Below are 18,201 nucleotides of genomic sequence, written 5' to 3' on the forward strand. Positions count from 1 at the left end.
CTACATTGAAATTACCATCTTAAATAAGCTCATGAGGATAAAAATGTATTATCTAAATCGACGTAACAAAATACGGACAATATGTCAATTATTAAGAGTGGGAAAACAAACTGATTAAAAAATTCATAGTATTCTAGTAGTCAAAATCTATTTTTCAATGATTTTATAATTATTATTAAATTTTTAAATTAATTGTACAATAAATAAAATTTGTTTATTTATTTCTCATATATTAAATAATTTCTAATTTAATAAACTGAAATTAAACAAAAATTTTCATTTATTTATTTTATAATTACAGTGGTTCAGAAATGTTAGTTGCATTTCATTCAAGTCCATTTTCTGCTCCATTACAAAGTGGTATTCCTAATCGAGGATTTGAATTAGATGTTGATATTTTATTTGCTGATTCAGATTCATATGATTTTTCAAAAGGACCCAACAAATATATATGCGAATTTCATATAAATGCATCAAATCCAGGTAATTTAATATTCATAATGTTTAAATTTAAAAATCACAATTTATTTTAGTTTAATTAATTATTGTAGATATAATACGTATATGGATGATTAATTATAATGAAAATTTCAGTTTGCGATGAATTCATATGGTGCAAACCTATTATTATGCACCGGGCCAATACCATTTCAATATCCTAAAAAACATCCTTAAATTTGTTATACGATTTTATACTATTAGTTGAAAATTTTATTTGAACCTTCTTCGTCGGTGAAATATGGTTGATACTCATTATCTGCAATTTGTGATCAATATATTAACAAAATTTGCGCTATATTTTGAGTCTGAGAAAAAAATCTCTCCTGAGCTTTAAAAAATACTTGAAATCTTAAAAAGTTTTCCGATAAAAAAATATCCAAAGGTAATGTAAATCGTTCCAAAGTAACAGTTTTTGTTGTAAACAGAGAAACAGTGTGTTTTATATAAGTAAATACCATAATTTCACAAGATATCCCATAAATTTCCACAAGTTTACCATGACGAGGAAACCGGATACGGAATTGTGGAATCTTTTTCATTTATTTAAAACAGAAGGGAAGTGGATCTTTTTCATTTATTTCTTCTAATTCTATTCAATTTACAATATTTTTTTTTGCGACAGCAAAAAGACGGCCTTAATAAAAAAACGGTATGATCTACATGCATAAGCAATTGGCATGACTGACTTGCATGACCGACTTGCATAACCAACTTTTAACTACAAATGCTTATTAAATTTTTTATAATAAATAATATAACTATTACTTAGTGATTCAGTTTTAAGGAACTCATTATTTAGCGATGTGTGGGTATGTGATACGAAAAACATTTTTGTCGTCCAAAATTTTTATTACACAAATGAGGACAAATGAGGAGGATTGTTGAAATTTCACTAATAAAACTAATAAAATATTGTTTCACGCGTAAATTCAAAATTCAACTAAAAAATTTCACGCCCAAAAATGAAAAATGAGCAACAAAAATCGTAAATTAAATGTCGAAGGATCAAACCGTAGTACATAATATTTCAAAATCGTTATGTAATCCTCTATAATATGACAGTTATTTTTTCCGTGTGTGCTTTCTTTTATATTTCATAAATAAAATGCTTTATATACACAATAAATTTCACCCATAAGCTATAATATAGTTTATTCAAAAAGCAAAATCAAACTTTAAAAAAAAAACCCAGTAAAGAAAGGATAAAAAATAAATTCAAAAAAAAAAAAAATCATATTAATTCAATCTTTATTAGAATGTCCTTTTTTTTCTCTCTTTTTTTTTTTTATGTTGATTAATTTTAATTTTTTGCAAAATTTTCAAATAAGTTTGTGTGTATGATTGCATTCACATATGGAGGATTAAGTAAAATAAAGTCATATAAATGTCGTAAATAAATCACAAGCTGGAAAATATGAAAAATTATTCAAAATTTTGTATTTTATGTTTTCGTTTTTTTTCCCCCCCATATTCTTCTTTCTTTTTGCAGAGTTTTAAATTTTTGCTCTGCCTTTACAACCATAAAAATATTTCAAATTGATTTCAACGAATAAAAGCATATGTATTATGTATACGTATATAATATTAACTTAATCCTTTTATTGGTATATAGTTAAGGGAATCAAGTATAACAAATATTTTTTATATAATATTTACAATATACCGTCCGTTTTATAATGAAAATACTCTCACATCTAAACAAATCATATATTATATTTATATAGAAATAAATTTTCAATACATACATCTATATATATATATTACATATATTCTTTTATAATCCTTGTTTATATTTTAAGACTACATACACAAAGAATATTTGTATAGGTATGTAAAAGTTTGAATATAATTTTGAAATTCTTTAAATAAACATATTTATTTATTTGTCTGTCTGCCTAGTACGTGTTCCAAAAAAAAAAAGAAAAGTTTGTTAATAACAAACATAAAAAACTAAAACTCGACTATATTACTTTTTTTTTTTTGTATACTTAAAGTATATAAGAAGAATTAAGAAATAATTTGTTTTGTATTGAATCCTAATTAAATAAAATGTGGGAATCCTTAAAAGAAACTATTACAGAATATTGTAAATGTTATATAGCACACTTACCCCAAAGGTATGAAACTAAGAAACACCACATTATAAAGATTTCTTTTGGAAATTTGCAGAAATCTTTAAAAATGTTATCCAATAAGAAGGAACTAAAATTAAACTTTTACAAAATTTATTAGTTTAGTATGTGTAAACTTGTATACTAAAAGTATTAAAGAAAATATTTTAATATAATCGGTTATTTTGCTTAAAACTGCTTAATATTTTATAACTTGATTAATAATATTATTGGTGTTAGCTATTATTATTATTTCGGTAAGCCTTTATTTTATGAAAACCTATTTTCTATTAAGAAAGGCAACAAAATAACCACAACATAATTATCCACGTTGCAATTGAATTTAAATCTGTTAAAGTAAAAGAACCTATACATATTATTGTTCGGCTGTGATTTAAAAGTAAAACTGTAAAAGACCTTCCTCAAATAAAATACTATTGCTTAGGAGGTACAGAGAGAATAATATGAATGATATTTTTCAATATGTTGTCAAGCAAGGCTTTGTTAATAATTAATTTCCGCCATGAGTAGAATTCAGACATCTATATTGCTCACTATTAAGCTATTTTTTCAATTTCGAGATCGAAAACTAACTACTACATTATTTAAATTACATTTGTTCATATTCCACAATGTATCAAATTATTGCATAAATTTAGGATGAGCAAAAAAAAAAATTTTAAGAACCGTTAACATAATGGTCGAATTGGATAGTTAAGTAAGATAATTAAAATAAATAATTTTTGATTTTATAAAAATTTTGAAAAAGGTTGCAGTTTCGCAAACATAAGGTCTGAATAATCAAATTTTATAAATTTCGTTAGGCGATATTTTTATTATTGCTTAAAATATCTGACATCTACAACTTACAGTATAAAATAATTATTATTTATAGATAACGGCTAATTTTTTTAATGGTCATTTCAATATTCAACTATACTGAGAAGAACTGCTAAATGAATTGTATCAATACCTTTCTGCATTTGCGAAATCTAAAAAATGTTTCAGCTTTCGACCCAATAAATAATGGAAAAATTGAAGTTTTAAAATTTTTGATGTGTGAGATATTCTAGGACAGAAATAAGAATCTACTTCTAAGTAAAATTTTAGCTCCATTATCTTAACGGGTGTAGAAGTTTTGAGAACAGACACACGGACGGGCGGACAGAATGATAATGACTAATAAAGGCTTTTGATTTCAATTCTTGTTTGGTTCTTTTTGGAAAAGTGGTAATAATAATTTAAGTTATAGATTTAGTTATAGATTTCCCATAAACTTAGTGAATTAATCATTAAAAAAAATTTTTAATTATAGAATCGCTTTAAATAAATTTTTTCTAAAATAATTTTTGTAAACATTTCAAATAGACATTTTGCATAACATTTATGGTTTTTATTTATAAAATATTAAAATAAATTAAAATGCAATGAAAATTTAACTTTATATACGTATTGGTAATATGAAAATGCACCTTATATAATATGCAAATAGGCACAAAAAAAATGTTTACATGCCGGGTCTTTATTTATAGAAAAAAAATATTTTATATTTTTTTTCCTGTAAAAAGCTGGTAAAGGCATTAAAGTTTTCATATTTATGCTTATATTTTTCTTCTTTTAATTTTTCGTTTATGAATTTTTATATATTCCTTTGATTTAAAATTCAGGATAATCTAAATTGAAATAAAATATTGAAGATTTATGAAAAGCCATTTTAGGCTTTTAATATTTTTTTTTTTCTAGTTTCTTTTTAGTTTTTCTTTTTTTCTATAATGCATATTAATCTACTATCATTTATATAGTCATCAATATTATATTATATGGATATGATCAAAATATTTTATTGAATAAAATATGTTTTCAAATATAAAATAAAATATTGAAAGAAAAAAAAGCATATTTTAATTTTTGCAATATTATAAAATTATTTATTAATACATTTAAGCATAATTGTATATATAAGTATATAGAGATATAGTTATAAACATTTAAATAATAAATAAATAAAAAAGCAACAATAACATACTATTATTATTATAAAATCATAAAAAAGAATGAAAAAGGATACATGCATTAAGCAAAAAAAAATATGAAAAGTAAAGAAAAACATAAAATCAAAAAATGATTGATTTGATGAGTAGATAATTAAAATATCCTTTTTAAATCTCTCCCTTCCATTTTCTATAATATTTTTATATAAATCATAAAAAAAATAAATAATCTCCTGTCATACGGTTAAATGGATAATATTTTAAAAATATTTAAGAATATTATTTAACAACATATGTGTATGTATGCTATATTTATATATAAATATATGGTTATAAGAACATGGTGCTTAATGTACTCCCCAATACCAATATATGTGGGTGTACGTAAAAATTGAACTTTTTAATATAATTGTAGCAAAGCCTATAATTAGTATTTAAAATGAAATCAATGAAAATTTTGAAAAATTTAACATATTATTTTTAATAAGTTCCTTTCATAATTTCAAAATTATTTCTAATAATATTTTATACAAAGATAATTTACGTGAAATTAGAATAACATTCCATTATATTTAATATCATACAGTATAATTATCATGTCATACATAGTATGATGCCATACAGTATCATACAATATATATGATGTTACAAAAATTTTATTCTTACTAATGTTAATAGAGGATTAGATCTCGGACCGTGCCGGAGGTTTATATGTAAAACGCCCGTGCCGACGTAAATTTGGTAAACGTAATCCTGAAATTTCAAAATTTCGTTACGATGGTAAACGAAGAACAGCAAAATTCAATAAAATATTATTTATAGTCTTGGTTGGATAATTATTTTGTCAACATTATTATTTAAAATGGCATGGTGTTGAAAACTAGATTGCGTTGCGAAGAATACGTAGTTTGCAGTCACACGAAATTTATTCTGACCCCGAATCAGTGTTGCATGGATTCTAGAATCTGTTGCATGGATTCTAGAAAATAATAGTATGTTAATCCTTCATTCAATATTAAAATTTATTAATCATGTTATTAATTTGATTACCCTATAGTTTTATATTTTATGTATAAGGTTACAAATATACGTTTCTAAACCCTGTAGTCAATTTTTTTTTTTAAATTATAGATTTCATTAATTATGCAAATATAAAATTTTATATTTATATGAATATATTATAATTATTGTAATTATTTAAATTTATTTAAAAACTCGCAAAATAAAATTATTACGAAAAAAATGCCATGGTCGATGTTAAAGGTTTTTGAAACCATAGGTTTATACGTCTAGTTTTTTTTTATTTGTTGAATATTTTAAATTACACATCGACATACAAATTATATGTACATACAGATACAAACATAGTGTTATATATATTTTATTATAATAATACATAGGAAATAGAAAAAATATGTGATTTGCATAATTACTGTTAAGAAATTCTATTTTGAATTAAAATATTAAATATACTATATAATTATAATGTGAATGAAAGGATGTAATAAATTAAAAGTAATTGAGTAAAAAACTAAAAGTAATTTGCAATTAAATTCCTTTATAATATGTTGTGTAAGTTACGTATGTACATATGTATAACAAAGTATATCAAAGAAATTACGTAAAAATTACAAAATATAAACATATAGTTTGCGTCACAAGTAATTTTCAATCCCTTTGACACAATCAAAAATTTTTATAAAATTTTATGGTTTTCTAGAGTTTTTAAATTTTAAATTAATTATGCCTTAAAAAGTAAGCGAGAAATTATTATTATTAAAATTATTTATTTAATATTCTATTAATTACTTTACTGCATTATCCTTTGCGTTGAGTATATTTTGAAAATACGTAGATTCTTTTTATATATTGAAAATAAATTAATCAATGTAAATTGAACATATTTAATTATTGTATACATATGTATTTTTATTCACACATTAAGTACTTTAGGTCCACTCTTTAACGAAGGTTTAGAAAATTTGCATGCATAATGAACTTTTCTAAACTTTTTTCACGGTGTAAAATAATATTTTCCTATTTAATCCTTTTGTTTATATATATTCTAGTAAATTAGTAATTGAATCTCGCCTAGAACATTAGTTATATACACGGATACATAATATAAATTTTTCTAGCACAACGTGATATTGGCGAATTTTTATTACAGGATTAATTCAAATTATACAAAATAATACAAAGTAAAAGCAATACCAGAGGTAAATTCGTCAAAAACAGTACTAAATTCTTAAAAAATGATGTGACAAAAATAATTTGGCAATAATTTGGCTAAATACTTACAAGGTAATTAAAGGAAAAACGAGCCAGGGAGTCGACTGTAGTAGTAGTAGTAGCGGTAAGGGAGGCGGCACCAACTGACCATGCATGTGAATTACATGCAACAAGAAGGTCTTTCAGCAACCCTAAAATAAACACTTCGCTGTCCCCACGTAATACAATCGACAAACCATTTAGCGGAACCAATTACCCTCCCTGTCAAAACTCAAAAGCCGAGCCAAAGACTCTCTCGGCACGTCTTTCAGGCCATCCTAAAAGGAAGCCCGGCGAATGAACTTCCTTTTCAACATCTAAGACGGACAGATCGCCAGATCGCACCACCTCACCAATTTAGTCGTAGACTAAATTCCGCTGCCAAAATTTCCGCCTAGAGACCGTACATCTATTAGGCAGTCCAATCGATAGCTCTATCCCCAATTCGTCGGAAAAGACTCTCGTCCCCGTACCTTCCATAATTCTAGAACTATGCGTATAGAGATGGACAATCCATCATACATGCTAATGCCATCAGTACTCCAATCCTCTCTTTGTGGACAATAACTTTCACAATAGGGTAAACACCACCCATTATATTTTTAGTTTGTTGCAACACATTATAAAAAATAGTCGTTTTTGTTATAGTTTTTATTTTCGAGGCATTGTGTTTGGGATTATAAATTATTAATGAAATTAAAAGGTTAACAAAATAAAAGGAAAATATTTTTCCCTTTCAGTCCTTCATTTCATAGCAGCACTGCGTTTTTATTTAAATTTTTTTTAATTATTTATTTATTTTTATAATATTTTACTTATATTATAATAAATCAATTATGCATCAGAATTATTTTTTGAATAATTTTATGCTTTGAATTTTTTTTACCGACCGTATTGTGTAAACAATAGGTAGGTTATGTGATGGCAACAAATTTTGCATATCGAGTTTTCGGTGGGAACGTACTTCTCCATAGTAGGGAAGTGTAAATAAACTATTTTTAGCAACCTGTCGGTCTGTCGGTCTGTCGGTCTGTGTGTGCACGCGTATATCTCAAGTTCGGCTGAACCGATTTTGATGAAATTTTATATGTAAGTTTGTTTCCACCATGGCACGGATCGATCATTTTTTGGTATATATCAGGCCTCGGGAACTGTATTTTTTAGCGGGCCTGTTTTACATTTTTGAACATTTTGAAGAAAATATTCAACCGATTTACTTGAAATTTTATATATAAGCTCAGCTCGACCGTCCGCAAAAATTCGTATGTTTTGGAAGAAATCAGGCATCGGCTACTAGACGTTTACTACGGGCCAAATATACATTTTTGTGTATATAAAGAGAAATAATCAACCGATTTCATTGAAATTTAATATATGAACTCCTCGTATTAAAACAATGAACATATAAATTTTTTGGAAATATCAGGGCTCGAAAACGGATTTGCGGGCCGATTTTACATTTTTCACCATTTTGAAGAAAGTATTCAACCGATTTACTTGAAATTTCATATATAAGCTTTGCTCGATCATACGCAAAAATTCCTAACTTTTGGAAGAAATCAGGCATCAGCAACTGGGTGTTTACTACGGGCCAAATATACATTTTTGTGTATATAAAGAGAAATAATCAACCGATTTCATTGAAATTTAATATGTGAATTCCCCGTATTAAAACAATGAACATGTAAATTTTTTGGAAAGATCAGGCATCGGCAACTAGACGTTTACTACGGGCCAAACATACACTTTTGTGTATATAAAGAGAAATAATCAACCGATTTCATTGAAATTTAATATATGAATTCCTCATATTAAAGCAATGAACATATAACTTTTTTGGAAAGATCATGGGTCGAGAATTAATTTGCGGGCCGATTTTACATTTTTCACCATATCCACAGAACAAATTGATGGAATTTCTTGAAATTTGATATTTGAATTCTGGTTGTTACCGAAACTAACTGGCGAGCATTTCAGGGAATTCGGGTAGCACAAAGCGGAACTCTACTAAGAGCCAAATTTACATTTTTCTAAGTATGTTAACTATAAGCTTACTAATGTCCTAAAAATTGGAAAGAAGTATTTAACAGACATTTTTATAATATTCTGTAACACTTTCATTTAACTAGACAATACACAATGCGGTCGGTTATGTGCTGACCACATCAGATTTTTTTTTTTTGCTGTCAGTTTTTTTTATTTCATAGTTTGATAATATTTACTTAGGAATAATTTTTAATTGAATATTTATCATAAAATAGGCAATTTAATTATTAAAATTGGCACCAAAAGCGTTGTTGTACAATGGACTTGTAAGTTGATGTATATGTATAAGTTTTGCAAATTTTTATATAGTTTGATAATTTATATTTGATTATTTTGGTGGTCTAGTTCCTGACATGAGACCACATTCATGATCTATTATTATTATAACAAAAAAATATGATTTTGATGTTTTTTCTGTTATTGGGTTTCTGTTATTGTTATTTCTCTCTGGTCACGGAACATTTTTTACGTCCATATAATGAATATTTCATTATTTCAAAAGTTTATCAAAGGTTCAATATGATTAAAAATTAGGAAAATTTATTATTTTATATCTTTTAATTGAAAAAATTTAATTAAATAGTGTAGACTTGCATATGCAAACACACAGATTGCATATTGTATGCACATATAGTTTAGTTGCATGGTAATAAAATGTTAATTAATTTTTTGAAGCGTGAAAGTTTATAAATGAAGCGCTTATAATAAATGGTTACTTTAAAAATACAAAATGCAGAGAATATTTTTTCTCTTAATTTAGATTGTTTTATTCAACAAAATTATGAATTATAAATATGAAATATTATAAAGATAAATTTTTCGTGATAAAGAACTAGGTACTCGATTTCGTATAAATTATATATTAAAATTAAATTATTAAATTTAATAGAATTTCAAGCAAGTTTTTTAAACTCTGCTTAAGCAAGGCTAGATATGGTTTTATATTTAAAAAAACCCACTAAGAGAACTTTACGTTCAAAAGTTTTAACCTTTTTGTTCAATGGCAATATTTTTAAAGATATTTCTGAATTGGTTTTGCTTCCAAGCAATATTTTACCAAATACAACGAAACAATTTTAAATCAATTAATTTAAATTAATGTTTAATTTAAGAAAATTAATGTTTTTTTAAAAATGCAAAGTTAAAATTTCATATTTTTCAACTTTAAAGTCAAGTGATTCCGAAATCTGAACAGATTATTACTAAAGTAGGTTTTCGTTAAAATACGCTTATTCTGCGGTTGCCAAATCGTATGTAATAATGCACCCGTCATACACAACACGGAATTATACTTAAAATTTCAAAAAGTAAAAAAAATCAGTCGAGATTAAATTTAAGGTCCCGTAACTTAGCTCAACAAACTTGTTGAGTTGTGAAGATCGTTTCCTTACAAAACATTTGTCTATTCATGTGACCTATATAATGGTATATAGCACTGCACTTAGATACAAGGCATATTATATCTTACTCTATATACTAGCTCTGTATTCTAGCTAAAAATAAATAGTATGGCCTTTTTCGTTCTACATAAATTATCTTCATATTATATTTAGTTTATGCTTTTGTGAAAAGTAATTACTATAATTTAAAAAAAGCCCTTATATACAATCGTGTTGTGTCTAAAACAGCTTTTGGAAGCTATGCAATTTTCTTAAAGAAATTTTTTTACAAAATGCATAATCGCATGGAAAGTATACAAACTGCCTCTAGTAGACATCAAAGTAAATCTATATATTATTTATCATTTCATTATTCTGCATGAAATCCATACAAAATTCTAACTTTTTTCCTCTCCTTTTATACTCTCTAACCAAGTTGTAGAAAAAACTATAAAAGGTTTTCAACAAAAATTTTTAAAATACTAGCTATATGAAAATGAAAAGTTTTTGTTTGTAATTTACACCATATGTACACCATATAATTTACAAATTTACTTTAGAACCAGTCCAAATGGGTAAACCTGCATAATATATTAGGTATAACAATAAATGTTGTAATAAAGTTTTGTTATATAATACTATTATGGTATATAAAGCTTTTAAAAGTTTATTTTTTTTTTTATAATACTTATAGCATCTTTTCTTAGAGAAAGGACCCAGATGTTTTACATTTTCCAATTTCTCTGCATATACTTATATACATATTGTATTTTTTATATATTTTTTGAATTAATTTATTATAGACAATGATATAACAAGTTCATATCAGAGTGTAGCGACTTGTATAACAATATGATGAGCATTAAAAAGTAAGAGAAAATTTTGAAATATTTATTAATTATAATAGTTATTTTGTTTAATGAATTTTCAAAAACAAAAAAGTTATAAACTATTTAAAAAATTCCTTTAAATATGCAAGTGTTTTGAAAAATAACAATTTACGTGCAGTGATCTTGTTGTACATTAAATTTTAAAAGCAGTTAATGCCTGCGTAAAATATAAGGGTATAATTATTATTATTTACCATAGGTCCGAAGCTTCATAAATACAAAATATCTTTTACATTAAAAATATGATTTGCAGTTCAGAATTAACATAAATTATAGAAATTGAATAAATTTCAACTTACTATTTTAAATAGTAATATACTCCAATTTCTATGAGCACTAGTTCATATTTTGGTATATTTTGAACACACTAACAATCGTCTCTGTTAAAACTTGTAAAAAGTCAATTTCTGGTTAAAATGAGTTAGATATAAAAAAATTTATGATTATAGTTGTTTGAAAGTTATACAGTTTTATACCTAAGTAATTCCATTCAAACAAAAAATTTCATTAATGAAAACAAATTTATGGGGCATAAATATGAGGTAATAGAATTGAAATATCATGATTTTTTGAATTTCAGTCGAATTAAATTAAAAGTAGAAAATCTAGTTATCCAGTCAGTCAGTTCATTGGAAATCGCCAATAAGTTAATTGAAATAAAAAATTCAATACAGATATAACAACACAACGGAGTACCGAGCAAAAAAATATTTGTGGATACTGTAGATAAAAAAAAACATATTTTAAACACCTAAATTATATACTGGTCAAAATAGAATTTCAAAATAGAAGTATAATGAATAATGAATACAATGCGTTTATGCAAAACAGGTGTTGACGAATTTTATAATATAAATAAATTAAATCGTCTATACGTCGTCAATAAATAAAAACACAGAACCAATATCGTGTAGAAGTAGTTATGAAGATCAACATCAACAAAAATTAATTGAAACGCAGTGAAATTCAAAGTTCCGAATAAAAAATTATTTCCATTTGTTGTCGTTGAAAACTCACTAAGCCCAAAACATCCTTATTATTTTACTCTTATTTTCTCTAGGGGAGCGAAATTAATGGATAACAGTTCAAGAAATTAAAATTCTTTACCATTCAAAACAATTTTTGGCTGAAAAAACGAGTCCCCGCGACTTAACAAATAAAATTTTAGCTTAAAAAAAAAATTACTCAAAAAAATTACCTTTTGCGATCTTCATGAGTTTTAACTTAACGACGACACAAACACAATACTCGTATATTCGTTTTTAGACAGAACTATACGTTTTCTTTGTAATAGATGTAAAAAAAGGAAAAAATTCTTTATAACAGAACAGCATTTTAAATCTTATTTGATTATAAACAACACGCGAAAAAAAAGTATTGACTTTTTTTTTAATTTAATTTATTTATTTTTCTACACGCGCTATTTATATTTAACCCTTTAGGGTTAAGATATTTTTTAAATGTTTCTCTATTTATTTTTTATTCCAATGACATCTATCCTAAGGGAATTCATGAATATTTCCAGAAAGTCAAAAAATATTATTCAGATTTAAATGTCAGAATAATTTTTCTGTTTTTTTTTTTTCTCGTGTGTATTTTAGAATTAAACATCCGTAAATGTATAAGACGTGCACATTGTTTATTCATAATATATTCAAACTGATAACAAAATGGCGAAATTTCTCTCAATAAGTTTGTATATAAGTCAACATATTATTTTGTAGCAAAAACAAATATAATTTATTGTAAATGACCTTGAAAATATTATTTATTATTTATGAATCCCTAGAGATTGCTACATAATATAGCAACAATATTAACTTTCTAAAAAAGAATAATCTCTTAAGAATTTAAAAAAAGGCCTATATCAATGAAAGCGTGTAAATTAAATGAAAAAAGAATTTATGTTCCGTCACAACATACCATCACACATGATATGGTGTTCCAAAATTTTTTTTAATAAATTTTGATAATATTGCGTTTCTCGAAACTTTAATCAATCACATTATATAATAGATTTTATAAAAAATATCATAATTCCTGTTTTATTCAAATTAAGATTGAAATAATAATTCATCTCCAGATTTTTAAGATTATAAAAACGAAACTACCACATTCTGCAGAAACTTAAGTGACTAATATTCATTTACTTGTATCATATTCATTGCAGAGTTGTTGGAGATGAATAGAATCGGGTTTCTGATGTTGCGAATTTTTCACATGGTACAGCACAGTGAATCCGGCTCTTCCCTGTACAGATTTTGTGGGGATTGTGACGAAACCGCCGTACACATCCTTTGCAACTAGACGGTACTGACTGTCCGGCTTCGCAATTTAACAGATTTTTAAAAACAGGACAGGTTTTTGACAGCATTTCCTAAGCGTTCGAGAACTGTTGTCGAATTCCCTTGGGGATGTCTCCAGCTTTATACTTAGAACGGGGATATTATAGGTGGAAGATTGAGGAAACTACAATAAGTTGTGAGTGGCTGTGGTTACCCAAGAGATCCAACCGCCCGACTCGGTTCCCTTAAAAATTTACAAATCTACAAATTTACTTGTGTTATTCTGTGAACCAATTTTAATAGATTAAATTAAAGAATCGGTCTTACTAAACATAAACTCTTTCTTTAACTATCCCTCAACAACAGAGACATAACGTATTAAACCATAATTTTACATCTTCTTAACAGTTTGGGAACTGTCGAGAACCTAATTGGAAATTAAAAGCATGTTCAATATTCCCAATTATAATCTATTTCATATCAAAAGCTAGATAAAATAAGGTCGAATATGTTATTTAAATATACACACAAAGCTTTTAATATATTTTATCATAATCCAAAGCCTTACGGAAAAAATTACAAGGACAACAATCAAAAATATTTTGAAAATGGTTGATTAAATAAAATTCAAATATTTTTTTATGTAAACATTTTCATTCAAATTTACGTAGGAATCAAATTTAAAATTTAAAATTTAAATATAAAATGTTGTAGGAGTCACAAATGTTCGAATTAAAATGATCTCCTTTCATTCGTATAACAGCGATTTTATTTATACATTATTGAAAAATGAATTTACCCTTTTTTCTAAAATGCCACTTGGATATTTACCGACCGTATTGTGTAAACAATAGGTAGGTTATGTGATGGCAACAAATTTTGCATATCGAGTTTTCGGTGGGAACGTACTTCTCCATAGTAGGGAAGTGTAAATAAACTATTTTTAGCAACCTGTCGGTCTGTCGGTCTGTCGGTCTGTCCGTCTGTCGGTCTGTGTGTGCACGCGTGTATCTCAAGTTCGGCTGAACCGATTTTGATGAAATTTTATAGGTAAGTTTGTTTCCACCATGGCACGGATCGATCAACTTTTGGGATATATCAGGCCTCGGGAACTGCACTTTTTAGCGGGCCTGTTTTACATTTTTGAACATTTTGAAGAAAATATTCAACCGATTTACTTGAAATTTCATATATAAGCTCAGCTCGGCCGTCCGCAAAAATTCGTATGTTTTTTAAGAAATCAGGCATCGGCAACTAGACGTTTACTACGGGCCAAATATACATTTTTGTGTATATAAAGAGAAATAATCAACCGATTTCATTGAAATTTAATATATGAACTCCTCGTATTAAAACAATGAACATATAAATTTTTTGGAAAGATCAGGGCTCGAAAACGGATTTGCGGGCCGATTTTACATTTTTCACCATTTTGAAGAAAGTATTCAACCGATTTACTTGAAATTTTATATATAAGCTTTGCTCGATCATACGCAAAAATTCCTAACTTTTGGAAGAAATCAGGCATCAGCAACTGGGCGTTTACTACGGGCCAAACATACACTTTTGTGTATATAAAGAGAAATAAACAACCGATTTCATTGAAATTTAATATATGAATTCCTCATATTAAAGCAAAGAACATATAAATTTTTTGGAAAGATCAGGGCTCGAGAACTGATTTGCGGGCCGATTTTACATTTTTCACCATATCCACAGAACAAATTGATGGAATTTCTTGAAATTTGATATTTGAGTTCTGGTTGTTACCGAAACTAACTGGCGAGCATTTCAGGGAATTCGGGTAGCACAAAGCGAAACTCTACTAAGAGCCAAATTTACATTTTTCTAAATATGTTAACTATAAGCTTACTAATGTCCTAAAAATTGGAAAGAAGTATTTAACAGACATTTTTATAATATTCTGTAACACTTTCATTTAACTAGACAATACACAATGCGGTCGGTTATGTGCTGACCACATCAGATTTTTTTTTTTTGCTGAAATTAAATTAATGGTACGCAGAACATTATTGGTAAACAAAAGTATGTTTTAAAGAAGAACCCTTAAGATTTAGTTTCTTATAGCAATGTTAAATAGCCCGAAGATTATATTATAGCGAAACAAAATAGTCATTAAAATAAAAAACTCAATGAAATTAGGATAAATTAGATATTGCAATGAGAAAATTAAAAATTTCTTAAATATTTTCATATTCATGCCTATGTAATCTACAATTAATCATGTATTTTATTTCATATATGAAAATATTAATCCATCCGTCGGGTAATACCTGACTGCATTTATTTTAAATTGTGTGTAGTAGTTAGGGATGTTAGGACGGTGCATTATTTCCCAATAAATACGCCAACATCAATAACATTTAATTGAATTGGCTCCTTGTTTTTGTCATTCCTTGGTTACCAAATAATCTTGCAATTTAACTAAAAAAATATGGAAAACAATTTCCTCACCCAATATATTTATTATTACTAATATTCAAATTAAGTTGGAACATCATAATAACAACTAACCTGACTGTGAAATAAAAATTTTGAAAACTTTAATAAAAATGTTTTAATATTATTGTAAGGTTATGAAGCTATTTCGTATTTTAAATGTTACAGATGGTTAATATTAAACTTATTTCAAAAAATTAAATTAATTTCTTTTTTTCGTTGATTGCTATTTTTAATTATTATTTTAATAAATTATGTAAATCTTCCGACAAATCATAAAATGAAATACATACTAGCACAACTTGAAAATCGTAATGAATATCTTATGTTTTGTATACTTTATCCAATTTCAAAGAAGAATATTTTTGGTAGAACAAATAAATTAAAGAACATTAATAGCAGACCTCAGCCTCGGCAATAACCTGTACAAAATATTGTAAAAATCTTAATTTAGATTTGTTTGTCTATATACACTCGTTCATTTACAATATTTATCGCGTATACACAATTACTAAAGCATTACGATTTTACAATAATAAAATAAATCAACAACAAAAAAAATTAATTTCTACAACTCTTTAAGATGTTGCCAACTGGTTCGTTTTTAGTTCTTTTCCTTTTTTTTTATTCATTTAATTTTCTTAATTAATAAATTATCTATGTAGTTAAATTAAAACGCTTTTATCATTTTGACTCGCGACATAAAATTATTTTTTATTAAATTTTTCACTATAGAGAACTACAGTGTTGTAAAATTCTGGTAGAATTTTCCGTCCATAAAAAACAATATCTACATTTTTGCTGCTTAGTTTTATTTATTATTCCTTTGCATACTGAAGCAATAAGGCGCACCGGTAAAAAAAATGCTAATAATTCTTATGATATTAGAAAACTATCAAATATTTTAAATATGAGCATGAGGTTATTTATTTCTAAAAAACCACGCAGTTTTGGAAAATGTAAACTCAAAACCAGCAATATTATTCGGAATATAACAAAATGTTTTTTGATAAAATTTCACTTTTCGCCTAAAATTAGATAATTTGCACAAGAAGTGGATATTTAGAAAAATTTACCATAGTATTGTCGTATAATATGTTTATTCTTATTTACTCTTACTGCCATGAAATCTTATTCAAATTAATATTTCAAAATCTAGATTTATATAGATTTATTACGCGTTTAACTCCGTATTTGCTGGAAATTTACAGCGACTGTTAAATTGAACTCAAAATGGATGGAACTCGGAATCTTCAAATTCATTATATTGAGTCAAATTATTTTCAATCCCCACACAAATAATTAATCTAACTGACAACGTGTCCTTAAAGAAAGATGTTAAAAGAAACGGGTTAAATTTTAAGAGCAATTAAAATTGCACCAAATATTTTTTTTATTGAAAAAAAAAATATTGTAAAAAAGAAAAAAATTGCATATGATCAGGAGAAATTTATTATGTTCTCTCGGAAAAAATTGTTATTTTTTAAAATTTCTTCATAAAATAAAATATTGCTATTACATTTACGAAAATGTAAGCATTTTATATTTTAGTTTTTCTTATAATTATTATAAAAATTACAAAAAAATTCAAAGAAGACAAAAAAAAAATAATAAAATGGTAAAACAAAAACAATTGAAATGAAAATGGCCAGAAAAATACAAACGGAAAAGACGCAAAATTTTTCGTAATCAAAACAATTTACCGTTAATGGAAATTTTCTAAAATAACTAAAAGAAATGAGTTTTTAATTAAATTTTCATGTATATTTGCCGCTCTAAATGATGCTTGGCAATAATGATACAAGAAGAATATAAAGAAAGAGGTCGCTTTTTTTCGGTTTGTTCCTTGATTATTATTTTTGCTTTCGTTCTTATCATTTTTCTTTTTTATTAAATTTTTTACTTGGTTCGTTTCTATAATGGTTATTTTTACTGTAGTGTATGATAGGACAAGCTAGAATGTTGCAAAAAAGAAAAATAAAAATAAAAATAATAAATAAATAATTTTTGTGACTTCAATTTTCTTTTTCCAGTTTAGTATTTTTTTTCTGCTCTCTTGTTATTCTTTTATTTTTGTGTTGAAATAAAATTACAACGACTTAACGACGCGGATGCTTTTAATTGTTTAGCAAAAAATAAAAAGGAAAAAAAAATTAAAAAGTGAACAAAGTAGGATTATCTTACAAGTACATTGAGTAATTTATATATAAATGTTGTGTAAATATAGAAAATATCGAGTTTGGATAGGGTGTTCTAATCATTGAAGC

At 26.0% G+C, this 18,201-nt stretch overlaps 1 protein-coding gene across 1 annotated transcript in view; it reads left to right on the forward strand.

Annotated features, from left to right (window-relative positions):
- LOC129615828 (uncharacterized) overlaps positions 1–18,201 on the forward strand; it is a 288,743-nt gene that overhangs the window by 215,002 nt on the left and 55,540 nt on the right. The window contains exon 9 of the mRNA XM_055531211.1: positions 302–483. Within this exon, the coding sequence (XP_055387186.1) occupies positions 302–483 (182 nt within the window). The remainder of the gene's footprint in view (positions 1–301; positions 484–18,201) is intronic.

Source organism: Condylostylus longicornis, unplaced genomic scaffold, assembly GCF_029603195.1.
Source record: "Condylostylus longicornis isolate FDR11 unplaced genomic scaffold, ASM2960319v2 ptg000148l, whole genome shotgun sequence".
Taxonomy (NCBI): domain Eukaryota; kingdom Metazoa; phylum Arthropoda; class Insecta; order Diptera; family Dolichopodidae; genus Condylostylus; species Condylostylus longicornis.